The sequence below is a fragment of the Channa argus genome, chromosome 1 (genome assembly GCF_033026475.1).
Source record: "Channa argus isolate prfri chromosome 1, Channa argus male v1.0, whole genome shotgun sequence".
Classification (NCBI taxonomy): Eukaryota; Metazoa; Chordata; class Actinopteri; order Anabantiformes; family Channidae; genus Channa; species Channa argus.
In genome coordinates, this window is record NC_090197.1 from 19,539,965 (window position 1) to 19,565,229 (window position 25,265).

At 40.4% G+C, this 25,265-nt stretch overlaps 1 protein-coding gene across 31 annotated transcripts in view; it reads left to right on the forward strand.

Annotated features, from left to right (window-relative positions):
• Positions 1-25,265, forward strand: part of adgrb2 (adhesion G protein-coupled receptor B2) — a 217,436-nt gene that overhangs the window by 187,518 nt on the left and 4,653 nt on the right. For 8 of the 31 annotated variants that reach the window (XM_067505187.1, XM_067505327.1, XM_067505117.1 and 5 more), the window contains 8 exons: positions 1,705-1,797; positions 5,366-5,405; positions 5,763-5,777; positions 8,623-8,795; positions 8,902-9,609; positions 11,906-11,941; positions 14,104-14,217; positions 24,377-24,430. In XM_067505187.1, coding sequence (XP_067361288.1) covers positions 1,705-1,797; positions 5,366-5,405; positions 5,763-5,777; positions 8,623-8,795; positions 8,902-9,609; positions 11,906-11,941; positions 14,104-14,217; positions 24,377-24,430 — 1,233 coding nt within the window. Of the gene's footprint in view, positions 1-1,704; positions 1,798-5,365; positions 5,406-5,762; positions 5,778-8,622; positions 8,796-8,901; positions 9,610-11,905; positions 11,942-14,103; positions 14,218-16,576; positions 23,999-24,138; positions 24,431-25,265 lie in introns of those variants that run through there. The other 23 variants (XM_067505135.1, XM_067505196.1, XR_010914473.1 and 20 more) reach the window with 22 other exon arrangements.

Sequence of the window (25,265 nt, forward strand, 5' to 3'; positions counted from 1 at the left end):
CTGTAAATCCTCCATAGCTACAAAACAGCAGCCTCAGAAGAGTGCTGCACCAGAGGGAGGAGAGGCAGTATAATGTGATATTATTTGAACTAAACTACCCTTGTGTTAACTAAAAGTAAACATATAAAGTATGTGGAACAGCCTTCTGTTCTGAGTCTGTTTGCAACTTCCTGGCCAAATATGCACGTGTATGTTTGTTTACATGTGTGAGGCTTATACTGTCCTTAAACACACAAAAAAGCTAAATGCATTGGCGGATTATCCCATGGAAGCTAGATGAGTCATTGTGAGTCATACTTGTTGACTGTATTTATTCAGACTAGGACAAACAGACCAGTAGTTAAGTGAAAGTGAAGAGGAAACACAAAGGCTAAAAAGACACAGGACCATCTCATGGAGTGGGACCTGTTGATTATAGACTTTAAAAAGATATAATTTCAAAGTAGTTTAATTTAAGGATTTTGCAGCATTTATAAATACTCTTGTTATGGAGAGTTTTAGTGATATTGATTTTATCTCAAAACTCGACTGAAGAAAAGATTGAGGGCAGCTGGACAAACGCTCAGAACTGCCTGTGGTAACGAAAGTGATTACTAAACATAAAACATTACAATATATGTATTCCAACACTAATAAACATAATCTCTTTATGTTCTGGGGCTGGAATTATAATATCATATATAATTTATATATATATATATTTGTTTAAAATAAACCTGAACCTGAAGGCTTCTTTATGTGAGGATTGGAAGGTAAAAAAAGGAAAAGGAGATTATGATAGATGGATGGATAGAAAGGCAGGGGGAGAGAAGTATGGACCCATGGAGGAGCTTTTTACTTTGAAGTTGGGATGAGCTGCATTGGGTTCCAACACACACTCACACGGAGAACTGGTAACAAATGCTACTGACGGAAGGAAACAATGTAGGCAATAACACAGACCATGCAGAATTAATCAGACATGGATGCTACTCCAATCCACTCCATTTGCAACACACGCACACACACACAAGCAGATGAAACCACCCAGCCAAAGTTAAGATGCCCTCATTCGCTCTTGCGCTGCTTCTTACACAAGCACTCTTGTTTCCAACCATGAGCGGCACAAATGAGAAAAAATGTTGCTCCTCATCAAGTAACCAGAATATCTACACTACAGAAACTGATGGGGAGAGAGAAATCTGTAAGTTGGCTGCGAAGCATAATGCACAGGGATCTTTTGGATTCAAGCTGTGTTACAAGAACTAGTCCTTTGACAGTGGGCTAGTGTGTGTTTGTATGTGGGAGGATAAAGAAAAACAATATGACTGGAAAGGCCTCGGGGATGAGACATCTATATGCAGTGCTGGTGGTTTTAGGCAGGATCATGCACCACTGATCTCACAAGTTTCAAATAGGCTATTTAGAAGTACTGGTTTGTGTTACCTATAGAGCTTTGACTGTGACATAGGCCACACACTAAGCAACTTTGTGAATAATGGGGTGTTTTATTTTGTTTTTTTCATTTCCATAGTAATTAGTATTCAGTGAAGAAGTCAGGAATATAAAATATATGAGGAGCTTCTCAAATTAACTTAAAGAAGAGTTCATCCACTTGGCATCTCCCCTTCCTATTCCTCATCATTCTTCTCTCCCCCTTGTCCCTTCTTGTTCTCCGTGTGTCCTCTTCCCCTCTTTCTCCACCCTGTATTGCGCTCCCTTCAGGTGCAGGACGCGGTGCGCTGTCGGATGGGGGGATGTAAAGACGACAGCGAAAACTCACCAGACTCCTGCAAGAATGGACAGGTGCAGATCATGGTGAATAACATTCCATTTCATCCCACGTTGCATTATCCTCACACTAACATTAACCAAGCCGAAAGTTTCCCACAAGCTTCAGGCTTCAGTAGAATGAAGCATGCCTGCCATTTTTGAAGTGCTCGCACTCATGCTTGCCTCTCTCTATGTCTCTGTTTTCCATAACCATTTCGTCCTTAACAGGAATTCTTTATTGCTTATGAATTATGCATTTTCACATTTTGTTTTTAAAAAAATGTTTGATTTCATTCCCCACTGAAATGCAATTTTACTCCCAACTGGAACATCCTATTGTGAAATGACAGGATATTACAAATATAACTTAGGAAACAATGGAAATTGATGCATTTCACATTATTCTTGTGGTTTATACTTAATTGCCTTCAATTACTCACATATTAGCAAAATACTTCACTTCAGCACTTTTATTTACTTTTAAACTTTTTCATCGTTTTTTGAAGAGCACAGAGCTTCTGTAAGGTTATTTTGCTGTATGTGCTCCAAATATGGCTAATAGTGTGATAAATCATATAGAAATGAACTGCCTTGCCAATGTCAGTACGGTCACACTACTACTATTAGAGCATGAGCGACTCTCACATCTTCATTCACTTTATTTCTCCCTCAGACCTGTTTGGCATAACGATTATGGGTTTCTGAACGCCCCTCTGAGGTTATCAGGATTAAACTCTGGAGCCATCATTCTGCTCAGGGAACCCATTATGACACATTCTCTGTCTGTGTTTTCATAACCGAGAAGAGCATTCGCAGTCTAACTGTGCTTATTTAATTCTTGCTTAAATGTATTGTTATTATACACACAGCTTGCAGTGTTGGCTGGTTGCTGTGGTAACTGTTGCACTTAAGAAAGACAAATACTACACCTTTTAATTAATTTTTCTCTGGTTCTTTTTGTCTAAATGCGCACAACTTTGAAGAACTATTTTCCTCTTTTCACAGCAGCACATATGCACTCACAAATTGTATGAATACCCATGAGAGTATTAATTGTGAAGGACCATTAGGTGAGGCTGCCACCAGTTATATCAGCTCCATAATTACAGCGAACACCATCCTCCATCCTCTCAGGTGTTCATGCTATATTCTGAGGAAATCTCATTACACTGTTAAACCCTTGGCATTTAGAAAGTGTAGAGCTGCAGCTACACCTAGTTGATAATGTTGAATCAGCCCTCCTTACCATAATTAGTTAATGATCAAACCTCAATGCTCTCCTCCACATCACTGCTTGTGTGTCGTCCTCTAATATTTCATCTTTCCATTCATTTCTTTTATACCATCAGAAGTGTCCGAACTTGAGCCACAGCGGCCAATGTGGCTCTCTGCATTACGGCACGACCCTGTGCCTGCCGGTTTGTCACCCACAGCTTTTCTCACCAGCATGCCAGAAAGGCTGCAGTCACAGTCTGTCCCGCAGCAAGCAGAAGCCCGGGCTAGACCACACCCACGCCCCCAACCATGCACATCAGCACAACCCCATCCTGAATAATACCCATAACCACAGCCACATCCACAACCACATCGGCAGCCAACCAGTATGTCACCTGTAGAGAATCTAGTTACTGTTGTAGTCGAGTGAGTAGAGGGGGAAAAGTGTGACGTGTAGAACAGCTTTCTTCAGTAATGCGTGCAAATGTGCCTTTCTTGCCAACAATTATCTGTGAAGACAATGTGAAGTAGATCTGAAGCAACCGGCAGCAGTCAGTTAGTTTAACTTAGTAGAAAGACTGTATGTAGGTGTGCAACAAGTAGTTAGTACCCCTATAAGAAGAGTGTGACAGTGCCAATTTGTTGGTTTTGTAAAGTAGTGTGGTGTGCTGTACAGTATATATTGGCTGATGGCTTTCTGTAAACATGTTGTACAGAAAGATACTTTAGGACATAGATAATCATTTCCAAGACAGTCAAGCAAATATTGCCTTTAACATTAAAAAAAAAAAAAGTTGTTTTCACACAAATTATACAAAAAAAGTTATGTGTTGAGATTTAGATGTACTGGTAGCCACTTTGTTTGATGATTACATTGTAACTCTGTTTCTAGTCTTCATGCTAAGCTATGCTAACCAGCTGCTGGCTGTCACTAAATGTGCACAGATATGGGAGTGGTATCAATCTTTTTATCTTCTACTAAAGGCAATTAAGAAAAACTAATTGCAACAAACACAATTTTAATTACAAAAGACACCTTTAGCCCCGATGTACAAATATGTTATATATTTCAGCAATAACCTCACCCAGAATGCTCTATGCTACAGCATGCTTACTCAATAACAAGGCTCATTTTAAGAGTTAATGTTTATGACTCGCTGTACCTAACCTGTGAGACTGTCGCGAAGAGAATGTGTAATGGTCAAAATAAAGATGATTTGTTTGTCTCAATTTGGATGGGTGAGAGAGGCTGCGAAAATAAGAGCGTTTCGTTCATATCCTCATCTATTCATTTAGTATAGACCCATTTATGGCGCTGCGGGTGATTTGCGTGCTAAGAGCTTTTCCACTCCTCTGAGACCTTTACATATTCTCTTCTTCTCTGTTTCAGTTTCTCATTTTCCTCGTTCCTCTTCTCTTTGCCTCTGTGGCATACCCAAACTGTCTAAGATCTGTAGTTTATTATCCAAACAAAGGCTTTTGTAAGTAAATCCCACCGCGAACAGGACGTGGCTCTATGGTGAAAGAATGGAGGACCACAGCTGCATAGCAATGAGCCTCCCTTTCCCTGAAGTTTAGAGAAAAGGGAGCCATTTTGGAGAAAATACTTTTTCATTCAACCCACCACTTTATGGGTTTGAGAGTGTTTCTTTACCCAAAGGAGTAGTGCCACCGTGAATTCCTCAAGTGAATCCTAGATCAAAGCATAGAAACATCATTTCTGGTTGTTCACCAAATACATTATTTGCATAAAATGTGAATATTGGGTGCAGGTTGTGTTTGTGATTTGGTCGCTTGTAAAAGCATTTATATTATTTCATTGTATGTTTTTCCCAATGTAAGAAAAGAAGTAAAGAAGTGCTAGAAGACAGCAAAGTTCTGCTTCAACTGGCACAGCAGATAATAGTTTCGCTGCTGTGTAAATTTCTGTCCCTGTTTCATTTTAAATGGTAGTGAGGTGACTGATGAAGCATACAGTAGCATTTCGTACCTGGCAAAACTCAGTAGCGTTCTGCTCGTTTCTCTCAAAGTCTGTGTTTGGATCTGCTGCTGTGAAAAGATATTTATCATGAACAAAGTAGCAGCAGTGTGTGCCAACTTTATATTATTTGTTCTTTTACTCTGTTGGCTTTAGACAAGAATCGGTATACAGACAGGACAGTTGAACAGTTCTCATATGACTTAAGCCAACATTTTTTTTATATCTCATAGATGGGAGTTTTTTAGTGTCACTATGCAAAGAGATCCTATACATATTAAAATTACAGCATCGCAGTCTTGGGATACAGTATAAGACTTTAAGATCCAATCAGTCATCAGGCATACTCTGCTACTAATGTAGTGTATTTGCTCAAACTCACTGCATTTCCTCTCTTCCTACCCTACCTCTTTTTCTCAGACTGATTTTGAGAAGGATGTGGACTTGGCATGTCAAACAGGTGAGCTTCCCCCCTTCCTCCTATTCTTTCTTTGCCTCTCTCCCTCTGTGCTAAGCTTGCTGATGTGCATGTTGATGAAATGACAGGAAATGATGAGCTACAACTCTGCACAGTTGTGCGCAAATTTATTATGCCTAATCAATCACAGTGATTCTGCCCAATAAGCCTTCAGTGAGCATATGTTTGGATGAGGCTGTGTTTAATTGTGCATGATAATAACACCCTCAACGCGTTTTACTTGCTCGTGACAATGGCCTTGTATGTGTCGTGTTAAAATGTGTGCAAATGTACCACATTCTAGTTGGTGTTGTTCTTTGAAATATTAACACAGAATCACTTTCCCCCTCCCCTTTGCAGAAAGAGGACACCCATGTAAGTTTTGCACCCAACTGACTTACTTAACACTGCCTGAACTTTATCCCAATAATTCCTATAGACGAATCCGGGATGAAGTTGGGAACAAGCTGCCATTACTGCAGTAGCACAGAGACAGACTTTATTAACATATCACTGCCGATGTTACGAGGGAAAATAAAAAGTGCACTACCTGCTAAGAAATTCAGCTGTTTTCCATTGCATAGAGATATTGTTTTATAATTAATTTGTCTTTGTGTGGAAAAATCACTATGGGAGGGTGTTGATTAGATGAGAGAGCGGCTGCTAAACTCAGGAGGCGTCCTCCCGCCGGTGGTTGAGAATTGCTGATCAAAAATAACACATGAAGCAGACCATGAGTCATGATAAATAAAAAATATCCTTCATTTGTGCAGATCAATTGTTTTACGGCCGTTACTGACAGCAGATAATGTCTCCATTCGTTCTGTGCTCTCCTGTCACTCATTACAAGCTGTGGTGCTTTGAGGCGGCTCCCATTAGGGAGCTGAAATGGTTCTTCGGGCCATAAATGTGGAAATATATTTTAATATATGATTGAAGTTGAAAAATTGTATATATATTCCAACCCACAGCCAACCCTAGAAACTGTTATTTTTACCTTCTTTGGGAGTGTTGAAGTCGAATCGTAACAGATGGCTGGGTGTTGTTTCTGGGCTGTTATCACCTGCTCCAATAAGAAACTGTATCTGTAAAAAAAACAGAACCTCAAAGCCACTGGTTTGTGCAAAACTGGATTACCAAAGTGGGCAGCTCCCCAGGGGCCCCCAAAGCACCAGATTTGGTTTACTATATACAGTATATGATTTCAGTCTACATAGTATTGGGTACATCATTACTCATTGCTTACTTGACGCACTGCTCAACTAAATAACCTTAAATCCCCAAAAAGGTAATATGCCGTGAAATGAATACTGTTAGGTCTATAATCAATAGTCCTGAGATTTATTTTCTTTTTTAATTAATGGACTAATCAGTGTATGTGAGCATACAATTAGAGAAATGTATATAAATATACCTCATTATTCTCTGAAAAACACTCAAATGTCTTTTCAATCACTGTCAAAACTCAAAAATCTTCAGTTTACTTTTAGAGGAAAATGGGAAAGTAACAAATTATCGTCTTTGTGACGTTGGTGCAATTTTGTGAAAAACTTACAAATGATTTTAACAGTTAACAAGTTTTCAAAATTGTATACATTTACATTTAGACATTTAGCAGATGCTTTTATCCAAAGCGACTTACAAGTGAGGTACAAGGCAAGCGAGTATACCAATTAATTTGATCAGTTGTTTAAAAACTTACCGTGTCAGGTTCAGAGTACTGGGTTTACAGTTTCTGGGTTTCTATCGACATATTGAATCCATATGTACAGCACTGTATCAATTCTGTATCACTATTGACCCAATCTGCCCATGGCTCCCTAAAGATGAAAATTTTATAGATCTCTATATAATTATTTAGTTTCAATCACATTTTGATCCAAATATTGAAAGGGGAGTGCTAAAGACTGGCAGGAAATCCACTTAGTTTTTTTATTAAAGTATGCATTTCGTCTGATTTTGTGGTTTAAATTATGTGCTACCAAGTAATGTCTGCTGTATCTGCTGTATTACTCCACACAGCATCATCTCATACAGCCTGTGTAGGTCAGACAGGTCTCCAGTAAGAAGCCACCGGATTCGTCTATAGGTCATTGTCTTGGCCTCCACTGTTGGATGCAGATGTGAAGGGATCAGAATGTTCAAATTTTCCACATGTCCAGTCCTTTCATATCAATTTGCAACAACAAGACAGTGGAACAAAGAATGCTAGGGTCTATAATCAGCCAGTGTTCTTGCTGGTAGGCTCAGACGGAAGAGGATTCAGCTCCAATTTTTTGATCAAAATGTGTAGTGTGACATTTTATCACATCAATGCAGGTCATGTGAAAATGGTCTGTGCTACATGCTTTGGTCTAGAATTGGATTTTGGGCGCACAGACTAAATATTCTTTCATCTGATGGTGACAGAATGAGCATGATGTCCAGCATGAGCTTCCAGATGGTTTGATTTGTGATGATAGATTGATGTTAGTTGTGATTAAATGTCATCCCTCATCAGCATGTCATAGTTAATTTTGGAGTAGCTATTTGAGAAATTTGTACCAGCTATTTTTTTCCATGGATGAAAGCTAAAAAAAAAGTCACTGTAAGTAGTTTATTGTCCTGTTTTATATTTGTTATTATGAAATAAATCAGGCTCATGCAATATCAATTGCTACACATGTTAAGCACATAAACAGTCAGAGAGTAATAAGCTGGTGTGTGACATATGGGACAGGACTCGGTAGCAAAGGAATTTGGCTCCATTTCATTTGTTTTGCACTGAGGCTGGTTCTCCAAGCTAATAAAGTTCTTGGCTCGCCGGCAAATGTGGAAACATGAAGCAGCATTAAAGGTGACAGTGTCAAAGACAAAACACTTCTTATTCATTGTGAACCGTAAAGGCCCAAAATGAGAAGTGAAACTTTTCTTTGGAGATGCAGTATGTCTCAGCAAGATCAAAAGGTGCCAACATCCTTCAATATCAGTGCCTAATTTATGTCTCGTGTCTCTATTTTGCCTACCTCTCTGTCAGCTGTCTTCTTTTTGTCATAAAATAAATCAATTCCTTTCCATTCAATATCCCTTTCACTCCTTCTTTCACCCCACCCCAAAACCACCCCTGCTTCTTTTTCCCCCTTTCACCAACTATCCTAACTCCTGCTTCTCAATCCCATGCCTACCCCAAACTCTTTTGTTGTCTCCCTGGCTTCTTGTATCTCCCCGTATTTCTCTGCAGTCATTTTCAAAGAGGTGAACACCTGTAACCCGGCCACCATCACTGGCACCCTTTCCCGCATCTCCCTAGATGATGAGGATGATCCCAAACTGGCAGCCCATCAGGAGGGGGGAGTTGGAGTAAACTTTAGCTCCCTTCCGGGGAACATCCCGCCTCCCAATCTTATTGTACAGGTACAGGATTGAAGGTTACACTTGCTGACGAAATGCATTATTACTCTAGTGTAGTTTAACGTAGCTAAATAGCTTATTTTTTGTTTTGTTTTGACTTCCCCAAAAGGTTCCACCTCTTGGAGGCCTCAATGAGCTGAGTGAGACACCCCTAAAGAAGGAAGTGAATGTGGACCAGCAGAGACAACAGGGGCAGCAGCGTAGCGGCGCTCCAATCTACTTGTGCACTGAGAGTGGTCTGGGATGGGCGCGACCACCTGCTTCCTCAAACAATTCCCAGGATGGAAGTGCTGGAAGCGGAGGAAGTGGAGGAGGAGGAAGTGGCGGAGGAGGAGAGGGAGACTACATGGTCTTACCTCGTAGGACGGTTAGTCTCAAACCTCCAGCGTCCTCCTCCCAAGGAGGAGGGCTGGGACTTGGGGCAGAGGACAAGCCTCTTAACATCACGGTGGAGGATCCTCCCTTCCCTCCACCTCCCTCTCCCTTGAGCCTCCACCCAGCCGAAAGCGAGGCCTACCCAGCGGATTTTGTGCCGTCCAGTGTGGGCGACATGAACATCACCATGAACCTCAACCGCTCCTATGGGACGATCAAAACAATACCCCATGTGCACGGGCACATGATGGCTCAGGGTGGTCTTGTACACCCCCAGGGAGGACACATGCACTCCCACGGGCATTCGCTCCAGCTTAAACCTGGCCAGCGATCAGTCAGACAGATTCTGACAGGCGGACCTACAGTGGAGAGGACCATGACCCTGCCGCGCAACCTGGGCAGCACCAATGCCAACACCAGCATCTCGGCAGGATCTCTAGAGGTGGGTGAGAAGGTTTAAGTGATAGGGAAAGAAAGAAGTCCAGATGGTGGTCAAGCTTTTTCACTATGCCCACTTTTCACCTGAGCTCATGCTTTTAAATTAGGAATGTGATGGTGTGACAAAGAGAACAAGTAGCAGAAAGTGCCCAGCAGAAAAGATCCAGGTATAAAATGTTAAACAATTTCCAAACTAAAAATAACATTGTTTGCGGTATCACTAAGTTAAAGAAAGTGGATAAAAGTAAAACTGTTTTCATCTCATTAACCTTTTTTATTACTCTCAGGACCATAACAGTGTTCTTTAATTTGTATTTTCTGTCATATAGAGTAACAGTGTGTCCAAAACGCTGTGATAATAGCAAAGTTCTGTGCTATGATTTGCAGCTGGGTAGTATTTATTGTCGTTGACTGAGAACAACGAGCATTGAGATGTTATTTTCATAATGACAGACAGCTTCTTCGTATTTTATTGTGCGTGTGTGTGTGTGTGTGTGAGCGCATAAAACGCAAGTGCGATACCCCTCCTAACTGTACAAGGTGGTACAGCAGATGGACTGAGACAGACTTGATCACAGGAAATACCCCTGGTGAATGTCTCTCAGCTCACTTTAATTTTACGCACACTAGTACATGCACACAAAAACAAGATGCACTATAACATGGACATATAAACACCCACATACACACATAGACAATTTAAATCTCCCCCAATGGCAACTTGCTGACTCACATAAGGTTGATTAAAAAGATGGAAACGACACTTTCATCCAAAAAGTGCAGATGCTTCATTTAGGGCTGAGGACTTTAAGAACGAGTCATAAAAAATCACTGTCAGAGGAGCTACGAGCACACTCATGAATACCCCCCCCCCTCAAAAAATAAAAATAAAAATCTGCAGAAACCTGCGGGATGTAATTTGCTGCTATAATTTCACCCTGTTTGAATGCGCTTGATTTAGAGATGGATATCAGAACGTGCCTCTCAAGATTAAATCCCAGCAGTGTTATACTCCCCAATTTAAAGTTGGTGACGCATAATGGAGGGATCACGCAAATGTACTCGCAGTGCTCATTACACTGTTGATTTTCAGTTACAGGCTCGCAAATTTTCACTCAAAATGATCTTGTCAAAGCATGAAAAACGGGTTCGCAGGGCATATTATCCTTTCATTGTGCTATAGAAACCAGTTGAGGGAGCATTGAAATATTAATTACTATTTCCTTTCAAAAAACTATTGAGTGCAAAGGTATGGTTTTGTATAAATTACTACACTGAATTGCATGCAAACAAATGAAAGAAATAGCATTGAAATGTCGTTGCATTAACTTTGGTACCATCATAACAGCAAATTACAGAAACAAGGGATCCCTTCTGAATTTTGTATGAGTTAGTTAATAACTTGAGTTATGTGTGGCCCCCTTAAAACATGCAATATCCTGCACATGTATATGCGTATTGCATGACCACCATATAAAGCAAACTCAGTCATGTACTTTCTATGTTTAAGGTAAACATTTTGTGTTTTATAAGCAGTAATAAATAAATTCACAAAGTGAATAGGACACCTCAGAAAGAAACTTACCTCTCTATCTGTTTGCATGTCTTTACATTTTAAAACCTTGGCTGTGGTAGCATCAGATCAGCAACTCTGCCCTTCCAAAGAATGAATACAGCCTTTAACTAACTGTGGAGAGCAGCTCCTCTTCCTGCCAAATGCAAATCTGGCAGACAGCAAGAGCCAGATAGGAAGTCAAAGATGGAATGTAATGCAATGCAATGTCAGGGCCAGATGAGTTGGAAATGTCTGCAGCTGTTAAATTGGCAGCGTGTGTGCCACTCTCTATAGCTACGGAGGCACTTAAGGGGAGAGCAGGGGGTCCAAACAAGAATGGAGACTGAAAAGCATTTCTCATGTGTTTGTTGCTGCTCTTATAATCGGAATGTGTCCAACAAATACTCCAAAAACAGCAGAGAGGATGATTTATGCTAGGGTTGTAATGATTATATTTGGGAGTATGTGAGGCGGGAAATTATTATTTCACTCTAATTCTGGGTTATTCCACTTCACTAATCTCATTACATTGAAATAGACTGAATAATTTGGCTTTTTGCTTTGACATTTGTAAGAATATCTGTATTGTGTTGGGCAGTCAGTGCATATTAGCTCTCCTCCTGTTACTGAACAATGCCCCTGAGAGATCCACAGAGAGATTAAGATTGAAAGGCCTGAAGTTCAATAGTGGTCGAGGGCTGGTCATTGATGCTTTCTTCTCTCCTCCTGCCCCCTCCTCTTCCAGAGGAAAAGAGTACGGTACTCTGAGCTGGACTTTGAGGTAAGATCTCAGACCTAATCCCCTGTCATCAGCCTGTTTCTGCTTTTTTTTTGTGCTTCTGCCAAGATTTGATTAACGCATAGAGGAGCAAAAAGCACTGCTAAACCACTCCCTTCGCACCTCTGTCTCCCTTGCATTTACAACAATAGACTGATTCAGGACTACCTGACATATAGTAGTATGCTGTTTCTCCAACAAAGGCCTTAAATCTGTCTGATTGAATAAATGTATGTCAATGAATAGTGTTGTGAAAACTTCCCACAGACATGTACAGTTTAACCAAATGATGCTGATGTGTCATTGTGGGGGTCCTGGTTGAAGAAACAGCAAAGTAGACTGCTTTTTTGTGTCTGAATGAATACTAGTAATATAGTTCTGGGTTGACACATATGTGGCTGTAGTTGATTGGCTGGTTATATCTGTTGAAAGCACATGGGTTGGCAACGTGTGAGTATGTTTGTGTTAGAATGACGTGGGTGTCTTGTGAATCTCCAGTCTCCATCGAGTATTTCTCTGTAGTGGAATACAGCAACTCCCGTTGCATTGCAGCTCTTTTTGTAACAATTCTGTTTTACTCTAACTGTAAAGACTGGACATTCACCTTGTGCAGATGTGATTTTTATGGAAAGAATGTGTGGTGACAAGCTACTAACAAGTCGCTGTGGCTGATCGTTTTACTTAACTGCCAAATTACTGGAGAGTCGTTAGTGGCCCTTGCATGAACAAGGAGATTGGCTCTCCTTGGAATCAACTCTTTTCTCATCAATTAAATATTGACTGTTGAGAAAGACGTTGAGACAGAAGAACCACTAAAATAGGGAAGTGTACACTTCCATGTTTTAATGGAACATAAACCCATTTTCAGCTGTGTGTTCTATTTAGTTTGCCCACACTTTTAGAAAGTCAGACGTTAGCATTAGCTTTTATAGGCAGATTCAAACTTAATTTAGAATATAGCCTTTAGGGGGAGTAATACTTTTTCTCTCAATTCTCTTAAGGGGTACTTCAATGATTTATAATTGCACTTAAAGTGTAAGAGATGCATTTCAAGAAATGGCCCAAATCTGTTCTGCAGCAGCAGAGATATCCTGACTTTCAATTTCTAGTATGGATTAATTTCCAAAAACACTAACTCCTGCAATTATTCTAATACAAGTCAATAGTGTCATTTATTGTCTTCCAGTTCCTCTTAAATGCACATTTGATACGCACACGCTTTCATGTATGGAAGTTTCTGGCCCAAGGGAGATACAGCCCTGACCACAGTATCCTTGTTTTTTAGCCTGATGATTAAATGAAAATACATGTGCAAAATTGTTGAAGTGCCCCTTTAGCTGTTTGAGGTTATGTCAAATTGCGTTTTTAAAATCAGAACACAGTGTGACACAGACACATACGTACTAGCAGAATAAAAAGACATAGGAAGGAGCAAGTCACACCTTTATTGCTGAGCAGAGATGTGAGTGCCCACTCTGAAGTAATTGGAGCCAGTGCTAAGCGCCAGTCCTGGCCGGTAAGTGTGCGGGTGTGAGTCCTGGCATCTTGCCCCTGTGTCACTTTCAACCTCACAAGCTGCTCTGACGATTAGCTACTGCCGAGCAGCTCCAGCACTGCCCATTAGCACAGAGAGACAACAGCGGTGGCACTGACAAATGCAGTTTGCTGTCAGAGAATTAAAGACCTGGATTTAGCTGCCTCCTAGACGGGCATATTCAGAACACAAAGAAGGCAATGTTTGTCAAATATCTTCTCACTAGGGCAGAAGTTGAATTCAAGCCCATCTGTTAGACATTTAATGAGTTAGACAAAATCCTGAGTTAACAGGACCCCCAGCTAGCAGGCACCATTCTGTAACAATGGCATTTCTGTCAGTCATTTTCCAAATTTCCACTTAAAGGACTCCTCTGCAGCACTCGGAGTTTCCAAATTCTTAAAGAAGGAGGATGTGGATGATGCATGAGCCAGCAATCAATCGATCGATCTGCTCTCGTACCTTAACCCCTTTTCATATTTGGCATCACTGCATTCCGACAGCCTTTGTACATATTCCCACTCCCCTGCCTGCCCTTATACAGCCACCCTTCCTTTTCTTTTCTTTTCTTCCTTTTTTTTTTGTTTCTATTTGGTTCATTTTTGCTGTCCCTTCCTTATTTCCCTTTCAGAAAGTGATGCACACTCGCAAAAGACATTCTGAGCTGTACCATGAGCTCAACCACTGCTCCAAGTTCCACACCATAGACAGGTATAGCAGGGACCCAGCCATGTCCACATTCAAGGTAAGACCATTGTCCAAAAACTGGATGGGAACCCACTCAACCAATGCACCTCCACTCCCCTTCACACTTTATCTCTGCAGTAAAACCCCACCTGTTTAACACTAAAGATCTGTAATGTGAACGCAAACACTGCAGCTCGATATTGCTAGTCATAACAATTTTGAGAGAAGCTCCCAGTCATTTACAAACGTGAGGTACCTTTGAAAGCAGTTCTAATCATTATAGTGTCTTTTTCAGCCAATTTACAGTGTAAAAGTGTGAAAACAACAAGTGAATTTCAATTTAAAGTCAATATTGTACATATTTGTATTGCTATTTAATTAATTTACTGTTGCACTTATCACATCTGTGTAGAATTGCACAATAATTACTTCATAAACATAACTTTAGAGGCATAGCCTGTTTCAGCTTTTTAATCTAAGTCCCCTTTGTAACTAGTGTAATTTGCCAGAACCTAATTATTCCCACTTAAAGTGTCATATTAATTACCTATCAGAAGAGTTTACCACATACATGTTATCTGACAGATAATCCACCGTAGCTTGTTAAATAAATTCCAAATTTGCAGTTTAAGACCTTTTTAAAGACTTTTTTCCACAGAACAACACTGCATTGTAGCATAAAAACACAAAACACATGCAAGTGCTTTGTCTATGCATGTCACATTGGTTCATATATCTGCTGATTTATTTTTATTTACTATATGTGACTTTTTCTTGTCTGTTTGAGTGGGTAGGTGTGTGTGTGTGTGTGTGTGTGTGTGTGTGTGTGTGTGTGTGTCAGTCAGTGGTGCTTGGTTGGCTACCTGTGTGCACAAGTCTCAGAAACATCTTTGAATCATTAATACACCATTAGCAGCAGACGAAAGAGTCCCAGCTTGCTCTGTACTGACCTTCAGAAGGCCAGTTTCATTATGTTTTCAACACACGTGCACGCACTTGCACTCCCTTCATCTGCTCTAGTGCATGGAGCCACAATGCGTTAGTCAGCCTTGATAGGTGTACTTTCCCCTGGCATTGGCGGCACGCTGGTTCACATCTAATTTACACCACCAGTGCAGGAACAGGGGCCAGCCTGACATTTTTCATATTCCCCATGCCATGTTGGCACACGCTTTACTGCACACACACACATTTACACACATACAAACATGCTGCTATATCCCAATGCCAGATCCACTGCCTTTTCCTTCACTTCTCATTTGCTAAACGTCTCAATCAAGATTTTCAGAAGCATTGGCCGACTCCCCTTTCATTAATGCCAAGCAAGTATTTAATGGAAGGGAAGAAAAATGGTGGGTTGCTTGCAAAGGCATAAGCCATACATTAGAAATCTATGGTTCTTAACAGTTGCAGGGAATGAATGCTAATGTGCCTCAGAGTGAGCTCAGGTGTGCACAGAGATTATTCACAAATGAAAAAAACAAATTAAACACTTGCAACAAACAAAATATAGGCTGTATTTAAGCTAATTAAGACAACTTAGAATGCATATTTCCTCTGGGTTTATGACGTCATGCAAGTTATGGAATGAAAGGGAGGCATAGATGTGGCTTACTCATCCAAATCCATTATGTTAAAAGTACTGTAAGTAGGTAGTTCACTTAACTGTGAATAATTACACAGATAATGCTATCAATGTCAGGCCTTTGACAGGACCCAGCTTGAGTTCAGCTCTGCTGTTGTCAACATCTCACTTTGAGAGTCACCCCCAGACACAGACATGCTGACTATACAGTAATTATGGAGATGAGAAGGGTGTGTGGGTGAGTGTGTGTGTGCGTGTTCGTACACTTGCATATTAGAGTGCCTACGTGTATGGCTGCATGCCTTTGTGTGAGGTTGTAGATATGAGTGTCTATGTGTCCATTTGTTCCTTTTTGTGTGTGTGTGTGTGTATGGAGATCTGTTTTATGTTGAGATCAGTGTGTTACACTCGCTGCGAAGCACATAAACTGTGTTCAGGAGACAATTACTGCATGGATAATTATATCATCGTTTCATAATAATTTTAATAAGCTCCTTTCTATGCCATATGACAGAACTGACAGTGATTTTTACATAAACCGCATGAGTACTGTGGCGTAACTGCAAACATAAATGTGGCCAGTTGACTACCAAACTGAGCCTTTTACTTTATAATGATGAAGGATGCAGGCAAATTTGAGATAAAACTACTAGAAGACCCGTCACTCTTTTTACGTGCCTTATAATGAGTCAGCTATGTCATGCAATGATATCATGAAAACTCATTAACCCCCTAACTTTTGCAGGCCTCTCTCTCCTTTAAAGTGCCTAAACACTTTTTCAACCTAAATAACAATAACTCCCTATCCGTGGCCGGTGTTCATCCATCACAGGTTCCCCCTCCACCACCACCAAGGCACAACACTGAGCCATCGCTAGTCCGCAGAGCATCCCTCGTTTACAAGGAAAGTCAACGTAAGACATGCTAAACCCCACATAAACCTTGTGTGGTAGAGCCCCACTTACTCACTCTAAATTAGGCCAGTGAGTTGATGCATTACATGTCACTGTATGTATCTCATAGTTTGCCACTGTACATTCTGTGTCCCAAATCTGTACATTTCACATACAACTGACCGTTGGTTAAACCCCTCCCCCAGACAGTTGACTGTCCAGTAAATCCTATGCAGAGACAGCATAATACTACATGTAGCATCAGTGGAAAAAAACCCGTAGGGAAAGTGTGAGAACAGGGTTAAGTGATGTGTGTACCTGCCCTAATGGAAGTTGCAATTGCTATAGCTCTAATGTCTAATCAAGCAATACCTCCAAGACCACGTAGTAGATAATTAATTACCTCCATTAGTCATAAAGAGTAGTAATTGTGAATTAACTCAGTTCACGAGTGTTTCTTAACTTTGGAAGCTGGTACTAGATGCAGTGACAGGCTAATGTCAGCAGCTTAGTTCTGCACTTTTAGGGAGGTTTTGTTGAGTCAGCTCTTGCAAATTGCATGTGAAATATTCTGCTGGAAAAATGAATCAAAAAGGTATCTAAATGACATGGTGCAAAACCTTGCATTCATTTTATTTTGAAATGTCAACAGGAGTAAAGCTTTTTCTTCAACGTAATATTTTATTGTCCATTCAGCTAGCACAATCTGTATTTCATCAGAAATTAATTAGTTATGGTTAGAGTCAGTTTTTAATTAATTTATCAAGGGGTATGCAAGCTTTACACCACTCTAATTTTCATTATTTTACTACCATTTTTCTTCCTTGATGATAAATGAACAGCTGAAAATGCATTGTCATTATCGAATGTTTACTGTTAAATTTACATCCCCTTACATGGTATTTTAATATAATGGGATGCAGACCTAACTCTATTAATTAACATCTAATTTTAAAAATGTAATTAAAAATGTTTTACACTTTCTGAAATTTAAAAATAAGGGGATGCAAACTTTTGCACCTAGAGTAAGTGTAACCAGCCAACTCATGGAGTTAACATTAGTCATTAAATGAACTATGTAAAATCTGCAGACTGAAAATTTTGAAATTAGATTTTGTCTGTTAGAAATCAAGGGAAAGGTGGGGTCTAGCAAACGGCCAATACAGAATATGGTATTTCAGTCAAATCTTTACTTTCTTGTGCACATATGAAACACAAAAGTGCCATTTTAGTAATTTTCCAGTACAACAGTGTCAAACTGTAAGTTTATGCTATGTAGCTGCTTATCTATCATCTGTCAGTGCTGCCTCGTAGTGAAGTGGTGTGGTTGTGTAAAGGTTCAGTTTATACCCTTTGTCCTTCAGTATTCACATAGTGGGTGATAACTGCCCTCCTGCATCAAACTATCATACAAAGTCTTGGCAAAATATACAACTGGAATCTCAGAGCGATGGATTTGTAAGGTGGTCTGATGCAAGACTGGACTTTTCCTGGTTACAACAAACATTTGATGGAATTATGTTGTTTTGTTTGTTTTCATTATTGTAGTACACAGTGTGTTGCGTGATGATCCCTACAGTCATTATTAAAGCAAAGTTAAAGCTTGTGATCTTAACACCCTAATCAGGACATAAATAAGTTTATAAAGACAATGATCTGATCAGACCATCTGTAATCGCCTTATAGGCTACAGATATTCTGTGCGTAAACTAGCTCCTCGACACTGAAAAGGCCCAAACATAAAGCACTTTGCATGAGTTCTGATGACTTTACGGAATACCACAAAGGCCTGGGATCAGAAGATACTTGATCCATTTTTGCCTCTCTGGAAAGGTAGGATCTCTGTGTTGCCAGTTTTGAGGAGATGAGTGGATATCAGAAACTTTTCCCACACACACACAAGCATGGGTACTTTTTCCCCCTACTTTCACATCTTATCCAATTTTCTGTGTAAGTGCAGTGGGCTTAAAGTGGTCTTGAGTATAACATGTGCCATCACAGATAGAAGACATACTTCAATCTCTTGCTTTCATGCTTTTCTTGTCTTTCCTCCTCTCTTCACACTGCCCCCTCGCACTTGTGTTAACTCCATGTTGCCCTGTCAGTGTTAATGCCTATGTTTACCTAGAGACAATTACGTTGTGACTCAGTGTTACTTTTAATAGATGATACCAAAGGGGAAAGACGTGACCAGGAAGAAGGAGGAGGGTGACACTACATTACAAGAATCCCCATTAACATCAATGTTGAAAATCACCTTGTCTTTTTTTGTCCATTAGGTTGCTGAGGCTAGCAGAGCTATTCCTGCAGTTTGAGAATAAATGTTCATCGTGCCCTTTGCTACATACTCTGTTGCTATTTTTTGACAAACATTTACATGACCTTTAAATTCTATTTGGCAAAATGCCTAAGTGTTAGACTATGGCTGACAAAGGTCATTTGCAGGCTGTGACACAAACATATATTGCTGCCACTGGTTTCAGACATCTATTGCACATTTTGCATTGCAACCCATTTGCATACTGAAAAGCGGCTACAAGAGTTACGGTGGTCACTGTGGGCTTATATTAGCGTCTTTTACCATTATTTAGCTTTGTTTGAATTGCGACAACAGTGGCTGACTTTAAACAGGTTTTTTCGTAGATATATTAACGGTGCTAGCGCCATTAAGAGAATAATATCTGTCGAAGTAACACTTGGATTATACTCCGTTAAACTAGATAAAAAGTGGGATTCACATTAAAGCTAATGACAGACACTAATTCCAACCCTACTGTTTTTAAGTACACTGGGTGCTTTGGCAAGGCAAGATGGCTTCTAAGGCATGGCATCCATTTCTTTTGTCGACCAAAATGGAGACATGATATAAATGGAGTCAGTGGGGTTATTGAAAGACAGCACGGATGCACTGTGGATACAACACACTATGCTCTAGCATTAGTGTCTGCACTAATGTTTAGTTTTAGAACAGCTTCTTGGCCTCCGTCATTGTGGGGTTAGCCTGTCATTTTCTATCCTCTCTACAGGGTTCAGGAGGTCATAACACAAATTTGCATGCAGTGCCCAATGATGCAGTGTTGTGCCTCTCTGTGTGTGAGGTTGAAGGTGTATGTGAGAAAGAGAGGGTTTGCTCTGCATAATGGCCTCCCTGATGCATGTTTCAGCTCTCAAATGGGATAGATTTCTATCCTGTTGTCTGCTGTGTTTTTGATTAAATGAAGCGTGCTTGGCTTCCTACTCCACATCGACATGAGAAGTTGTGCTGAATGTGGTGGGATGCGGAAAAAGACAAAGGAAACAAGTACTATACTCTGTTGTGATCTCACTCATGCTAGATCAGGGATGGTGAACAAGTTTCCCGTTATAAAAGATGTATTTGCTATTCAGTCTGTGGCCATGTGGGTAATTCCTACAATGAAATCCTAATCTATTAGGGGACCTATACATATTGTAGTATAGTGTAATATGGCACTTCCATTAGCCAGCACCATAAAAGAGAGGGGCAGCCCGAGGTGCCCTCTTTATTCATACACAGTTAACATTAGGGACTGTTATTGATATTCTAACAATGTTTCCAAGACATTGTAGGGAAATTTAGCCAAGGTAATGTGTATGGTTTAAGGATGTCTTATATACAATGAAGATGTATAATTTTAAATGACAAAGACTCAATTTTTGTTGATTCAGTGAGGGCAATTTGCCTGCACTTTCAAACCCCGTAGGTCTTGATAGTCAATTTGCTGGCATTAAGCTAAGGGGCTTCAATTTCACATTCTAGCAATAAAGCAAGTCCTCCCCTCTTCTTCCTCTTCATATCTCATTCTCCCCTCCATTCGTCCTCACGACTTGACATTTTCTCTCTTGCAGTCTCCCTCATTTACCCATTTCTCCCTCCAAACTCAGCCCTCGGTGGCACGTTTGAGGCATTAATTGAATAATTAATTCCTCTCATTAGCTTGTTTTTAATTATTTCCTTGCCCCCTTCTCCGCGCCGAGTATAAACTCATCAACTGTTTTCATCCTTCCACACAAATTGCCCATGAAAACTGAAGACTGGTGGAGTGTAGCTTTAGTACACTGGCTCTATCAGTGGCTCCTAATGAGGGGACGGTTAGCCCAGCCGGAACAAGCCTAACACTGGCTTCGTGCACCAAGAGGCACAATACTAATTTAGCTCATTTAGTGTCCTTGGGCCAATTAAAGGGAGGTGAAAAGGGGCCAAATCGCTAGCTGAAACTGTTTTTAATATAGGAACCCTGGTCTTGGATTGCATTGTGCTGCACTGCATGGGCCCAGGCAGCAGCGAAGTAAGTGTGTCTGATTGCTCATTTGTTTGCAGCATGTTGCACTAATAGAACTTATTTGCCCTACATTCTACATGTTTGACTCTTTTGAAGGCCCCTATTAAGTGTGACACTGATTCTTTCACAGCTGAGAGGTAAAGGTTGCTAAAGACTGCTATAACAAGTTTAATAAAATATAATATAATATAATAATAAATTATACCTGCCTTAAATCTGTGATTCATTCCAATCATTATCATGGTGATATAACGAAACAAACGCACATAGAAATGGTGAAATAGTCCAGTTTTGGTTCAGTCACCCAAAGCCCACTGACAGCCAACAATCCACTCATGCCCTGCTATCCACTCAATCTACTCCTGCATTGTTTGATGTTGCTCCCATTTTATTCATGTTTAATATTATTTAGCTTTTTTTTATTTTACAGTGTGAACCCTACATTCACTTAATGTTTGTTCTTTGCCTTACTGCTACATTTTATTGATTTTTCTGTTTTATTTCCTTTGTTGGCTGACTGAGCCTGGTGTTTCATGCTTGTTGTCATGTCCCAGTTTGAATGTAGCCAGACAGTCAGCAGAACCATGGGCACCCAAGTCAACAAAGGTAAAGTTAACCAGCTTACCCGCAACCACCTGTCCTCCCCCATCATCTCCTAAAGACAGCCTGTCACATTGCTCACCCACACCCTGACATGATTTCCATTCCATGGTCCAAATGAGGGGTACTCTGAGTGGCAGAGAGTGGGCCTCATCCACCAACACTGTAGCAGAGGCTTCTTGAGATGGCTTTAGATGTTTGTGCAGTAGCATCTTTTTTCTAGTTCTGTATGTATTTTCCCACTGAATCCCTACAAACTGTTTTCTTCACTTTGCTTTGTCATGCTTGCAGCTTGTATACATCTTCTCTCTGAATGTAGTGTAGATTGCACAAAACATGTAGTGTTGGGCCGTTAGGTAAAAACAAAATAACAGAGAAGAGAAAGTACTTTATACTCCACTGCAATGAATCCATTTAAAAAGCCACAGTAGAGCACAGTGGGTGAGTTGTTAACATGGTTGACACTGCCCATGTACACAATGATTTTCGTGGGAGAAAAAAAAACATACTGAGGGTTGAGTTTTAGTCATTATAGTCAATATTTGTCATTTGAATATTAGTAAGATTTAATTTTTCTGCATTTTTACTTTCAAGCATCTTGAGCTATAGTTACAATGGTTTGAGGTGTGATCTATTTCAAGGGGAGCAGAGCAGCAAGTGAATCAAAAGCAGTTTTCACTCACACTTTGAGTAAAACACTGTGCACTGGGTTTGACAGATACAGTAACTTTAATACAGTGATAACTTTTTAGTGAACATCCAGAGGAAGATTTAGATGAGTGGCTGCCAACATTATTCAACTTACTTCAACTTACCTTTTGGTGGCAGCACAGAAGATATATGACTGACAGTAAATTTACATTACTTTTACATGCACAGCATTTAATGTTACGTGATTCTACTTTATCATAGATGTCAGCCAGGTTCATAAGCCTGATTTTTTTGCAAAACAAAGTGACATCAGATGACAGAGAGAAACATTGCTTTGTGTAAAGTGCTTCTTATTAACCACAGTGCAACTGGTCAAGTAGCTAAATTCAACGTTTGAACAAGTGATTGTTTTACATACCATGAGCTATACACTTTATGACTTTATGACCAGTTAAAGTCTCCCAACCTTGACACCATTTAAGCCCTTTGTACCCTCTCACTTGACCAAGAGTAGCATTAGCTGAAATACCACCTCCACATAGGGAGACAGGCATCTGTTGAATTTGTCAAGTGGTTGGCTGTTGAAAAGTTGTTGGGTTTTTTTTTGGTTTTTTTGTCCTAAACGGTTAAGAAACACTGAATTACAAGTATGTAAAGATAGGGGTTTGGCTAGGTTTACTGTAGGCACAAAGGCGTCAGCGTGAGGGTTAGAGCTAAAAGATTCTTCTGCTGAGTAATATTTCCAACATTTAGGCTAATTTAACTTTAACTTTAACTTTAACATACAGTAGCATATGACTGTAAATTGTGACAGCAAAACGTGCTAAACCCTGGAGAGGTTTCCGGCCACTGAAGGGGTAAATTTTAAAGTCTTATTCTTAAAACTCACAGTCACACATTGAAAAGCATAAACAGCTTACCTATAAAAATGATGTGCATTTTAATGTGGTACTTATTAGCGATAAGAAGGACATAAGCTTAAAACCGTGTGCTACAAAAACTTTTGTACACTAACCTGAAAAACTTGTAGCAAAGTAGAAAGCTACAGTCAACGCAGTCAATATTTGCCTAGTTGTTTCAGTCACTCTAAGGAATACGTTTGGGCACAGATACGAAGCAGACTGGGAGTCTAGTATATTCAGTCCCCAACATATCCCCATATAACACACACACACACACACACACACACACACACAAAACTGCATTGAGCTGCTGGTCACTCAACAAAACTTCCAACAGAACTTCAATCGTACACAACACATGGCCACCAGGAAAACACCTGTTACTTAAGAGCGGCAGTACATGCTGTGAAGGAAAAAAATGACATTACACCTTCCATAGAAAAGCAAGATGCTGTATGCATAAAAAGAGAAGAAGCATAAAAACCAAACATGGTAGATAACACTAAAGAGACACAGCCATGGAAGTAAAGTTTATGTGTTCAAGCCAGAGGCAGAACATACAGAGTCAGCAGTGTCCACTTTATAGCCCTGCATTAACTACTTTATGTGTTGTGTTAACACATACAGTATAAAATCAATAATGCAGATAGTGTAGATAGCATTTCCATGCACTAACAACCAGATTAGTTATCCCCTGTCAACATTATTTAGAAAACATGGGCTCCAAAGCCTCCAGCACTGCACAGTAGATTCACTGTTACGGCATTTAGAATCAGATTACTTTACGCCCACATGCCGTTCTTTCTTTTATCCCTTTTGTAGTAGGTTGCTGTTAGTGACGAGCATGTAGAATTCTTCACCCGCTCTGTCCTCGCTTCCTCGGTTTTCCTCAAAGCTCCTCTAACAGGTCAGGATGGTAAAAATACAGCGTGTTCAAATACAGTTCGATTATGTGCGTATAGCCATGCACATTAGATCATTGTCTGCACTGTTTCTCTTTGTGTGTGCATGTTTTAAATGTGTGCACGTGTTCTTTTGTCTCGTGAGAGAGCTGGTGAGGAGGATTGCGAGATGGAGAGAGAGGCAGAAAGGGTGAGGTGTAAGCACAAAGCAACAACTGCCTGTTCACCTGCTGAAGGTGTGGGAACAATGTTGTTTCAGGCAGAGTTGTCAGTGACTGTGATTCCTCCTCTTCTTCTCTCTCTGTCTTCTTTCCTCTCTTTCTCTCTCTCGTCACCCCCACTCCCCACCCTTGTCTCTTCTCCCTCCCATTTCATCACCACAGAGGGAAAAGCGATGGAGCATTTCGTCTGCCGGAGGTGAAAGGAACTCGTCGAGTGTAAGTAGAGGGGCTTCTTGCAGAGAAAGTTAGGGATGAGACTGGGCTTTGGGGCAAGGAGGGAATGGATGCAGGAAGAGATGGCTAAAGGGAATGGGTACACACGCAGTAGCAGCACAATCGCGTTAGCCCAGTCTCCCAGGGATAAAGTTGGGCTTAACTGCAGCATTACCCACACTGCTGCATTACAAAATGTTCCTTCGCCAGCATTTAGCATGCAAATTGGCTCCCAGATTATGCCTTTTGTATTCATTTTACCAACTGTCAGGCTGTGACGCAGGGAGAATGATAATCAGGCAGATATTGCCCCCTAGCGCTTTGGCGACAATCATCACACAGCAAGAAGGGAAGGGAGTTCTGCGCTATTAAAGATCAGTGAGTTGTGTGTGTGTGTGTGTGTATGTGTGTGTATCTGAGATAAAAAGATAGACAGGGATTGAGGGTGTGAATAGCTCAAAGTGAATTCCATGTGAGCACTTTAGAAGAGTTACTGCAATGAAGGAAAGGCGAGGTTGTGGGGAAAGAAAAATTCTAGAGAAACCAGAATCCAAGAAGGCGAAGGAGAACCAGCATATGAGTTGCTTTGAGATAGATGTGAAGATCAGATTTGCGAGTGCTCTCGAATTTAATGGTTTTCACCAAGCATGTACAAACGGGCACAGATGTAGGGGTAAGCACTTCTAGTAATTTCACAGAATTTTCTCTCAAACTCACTTTTCAAAGAACTCAACTTCAGGTATGTTGTGCTGCTAAATACACTGGAAATTTTGAAAAATATTCAGCATTCACCTTCTGAATGAATGAATAATTAGCCAAATGAAGTCTAAAAGGCTCT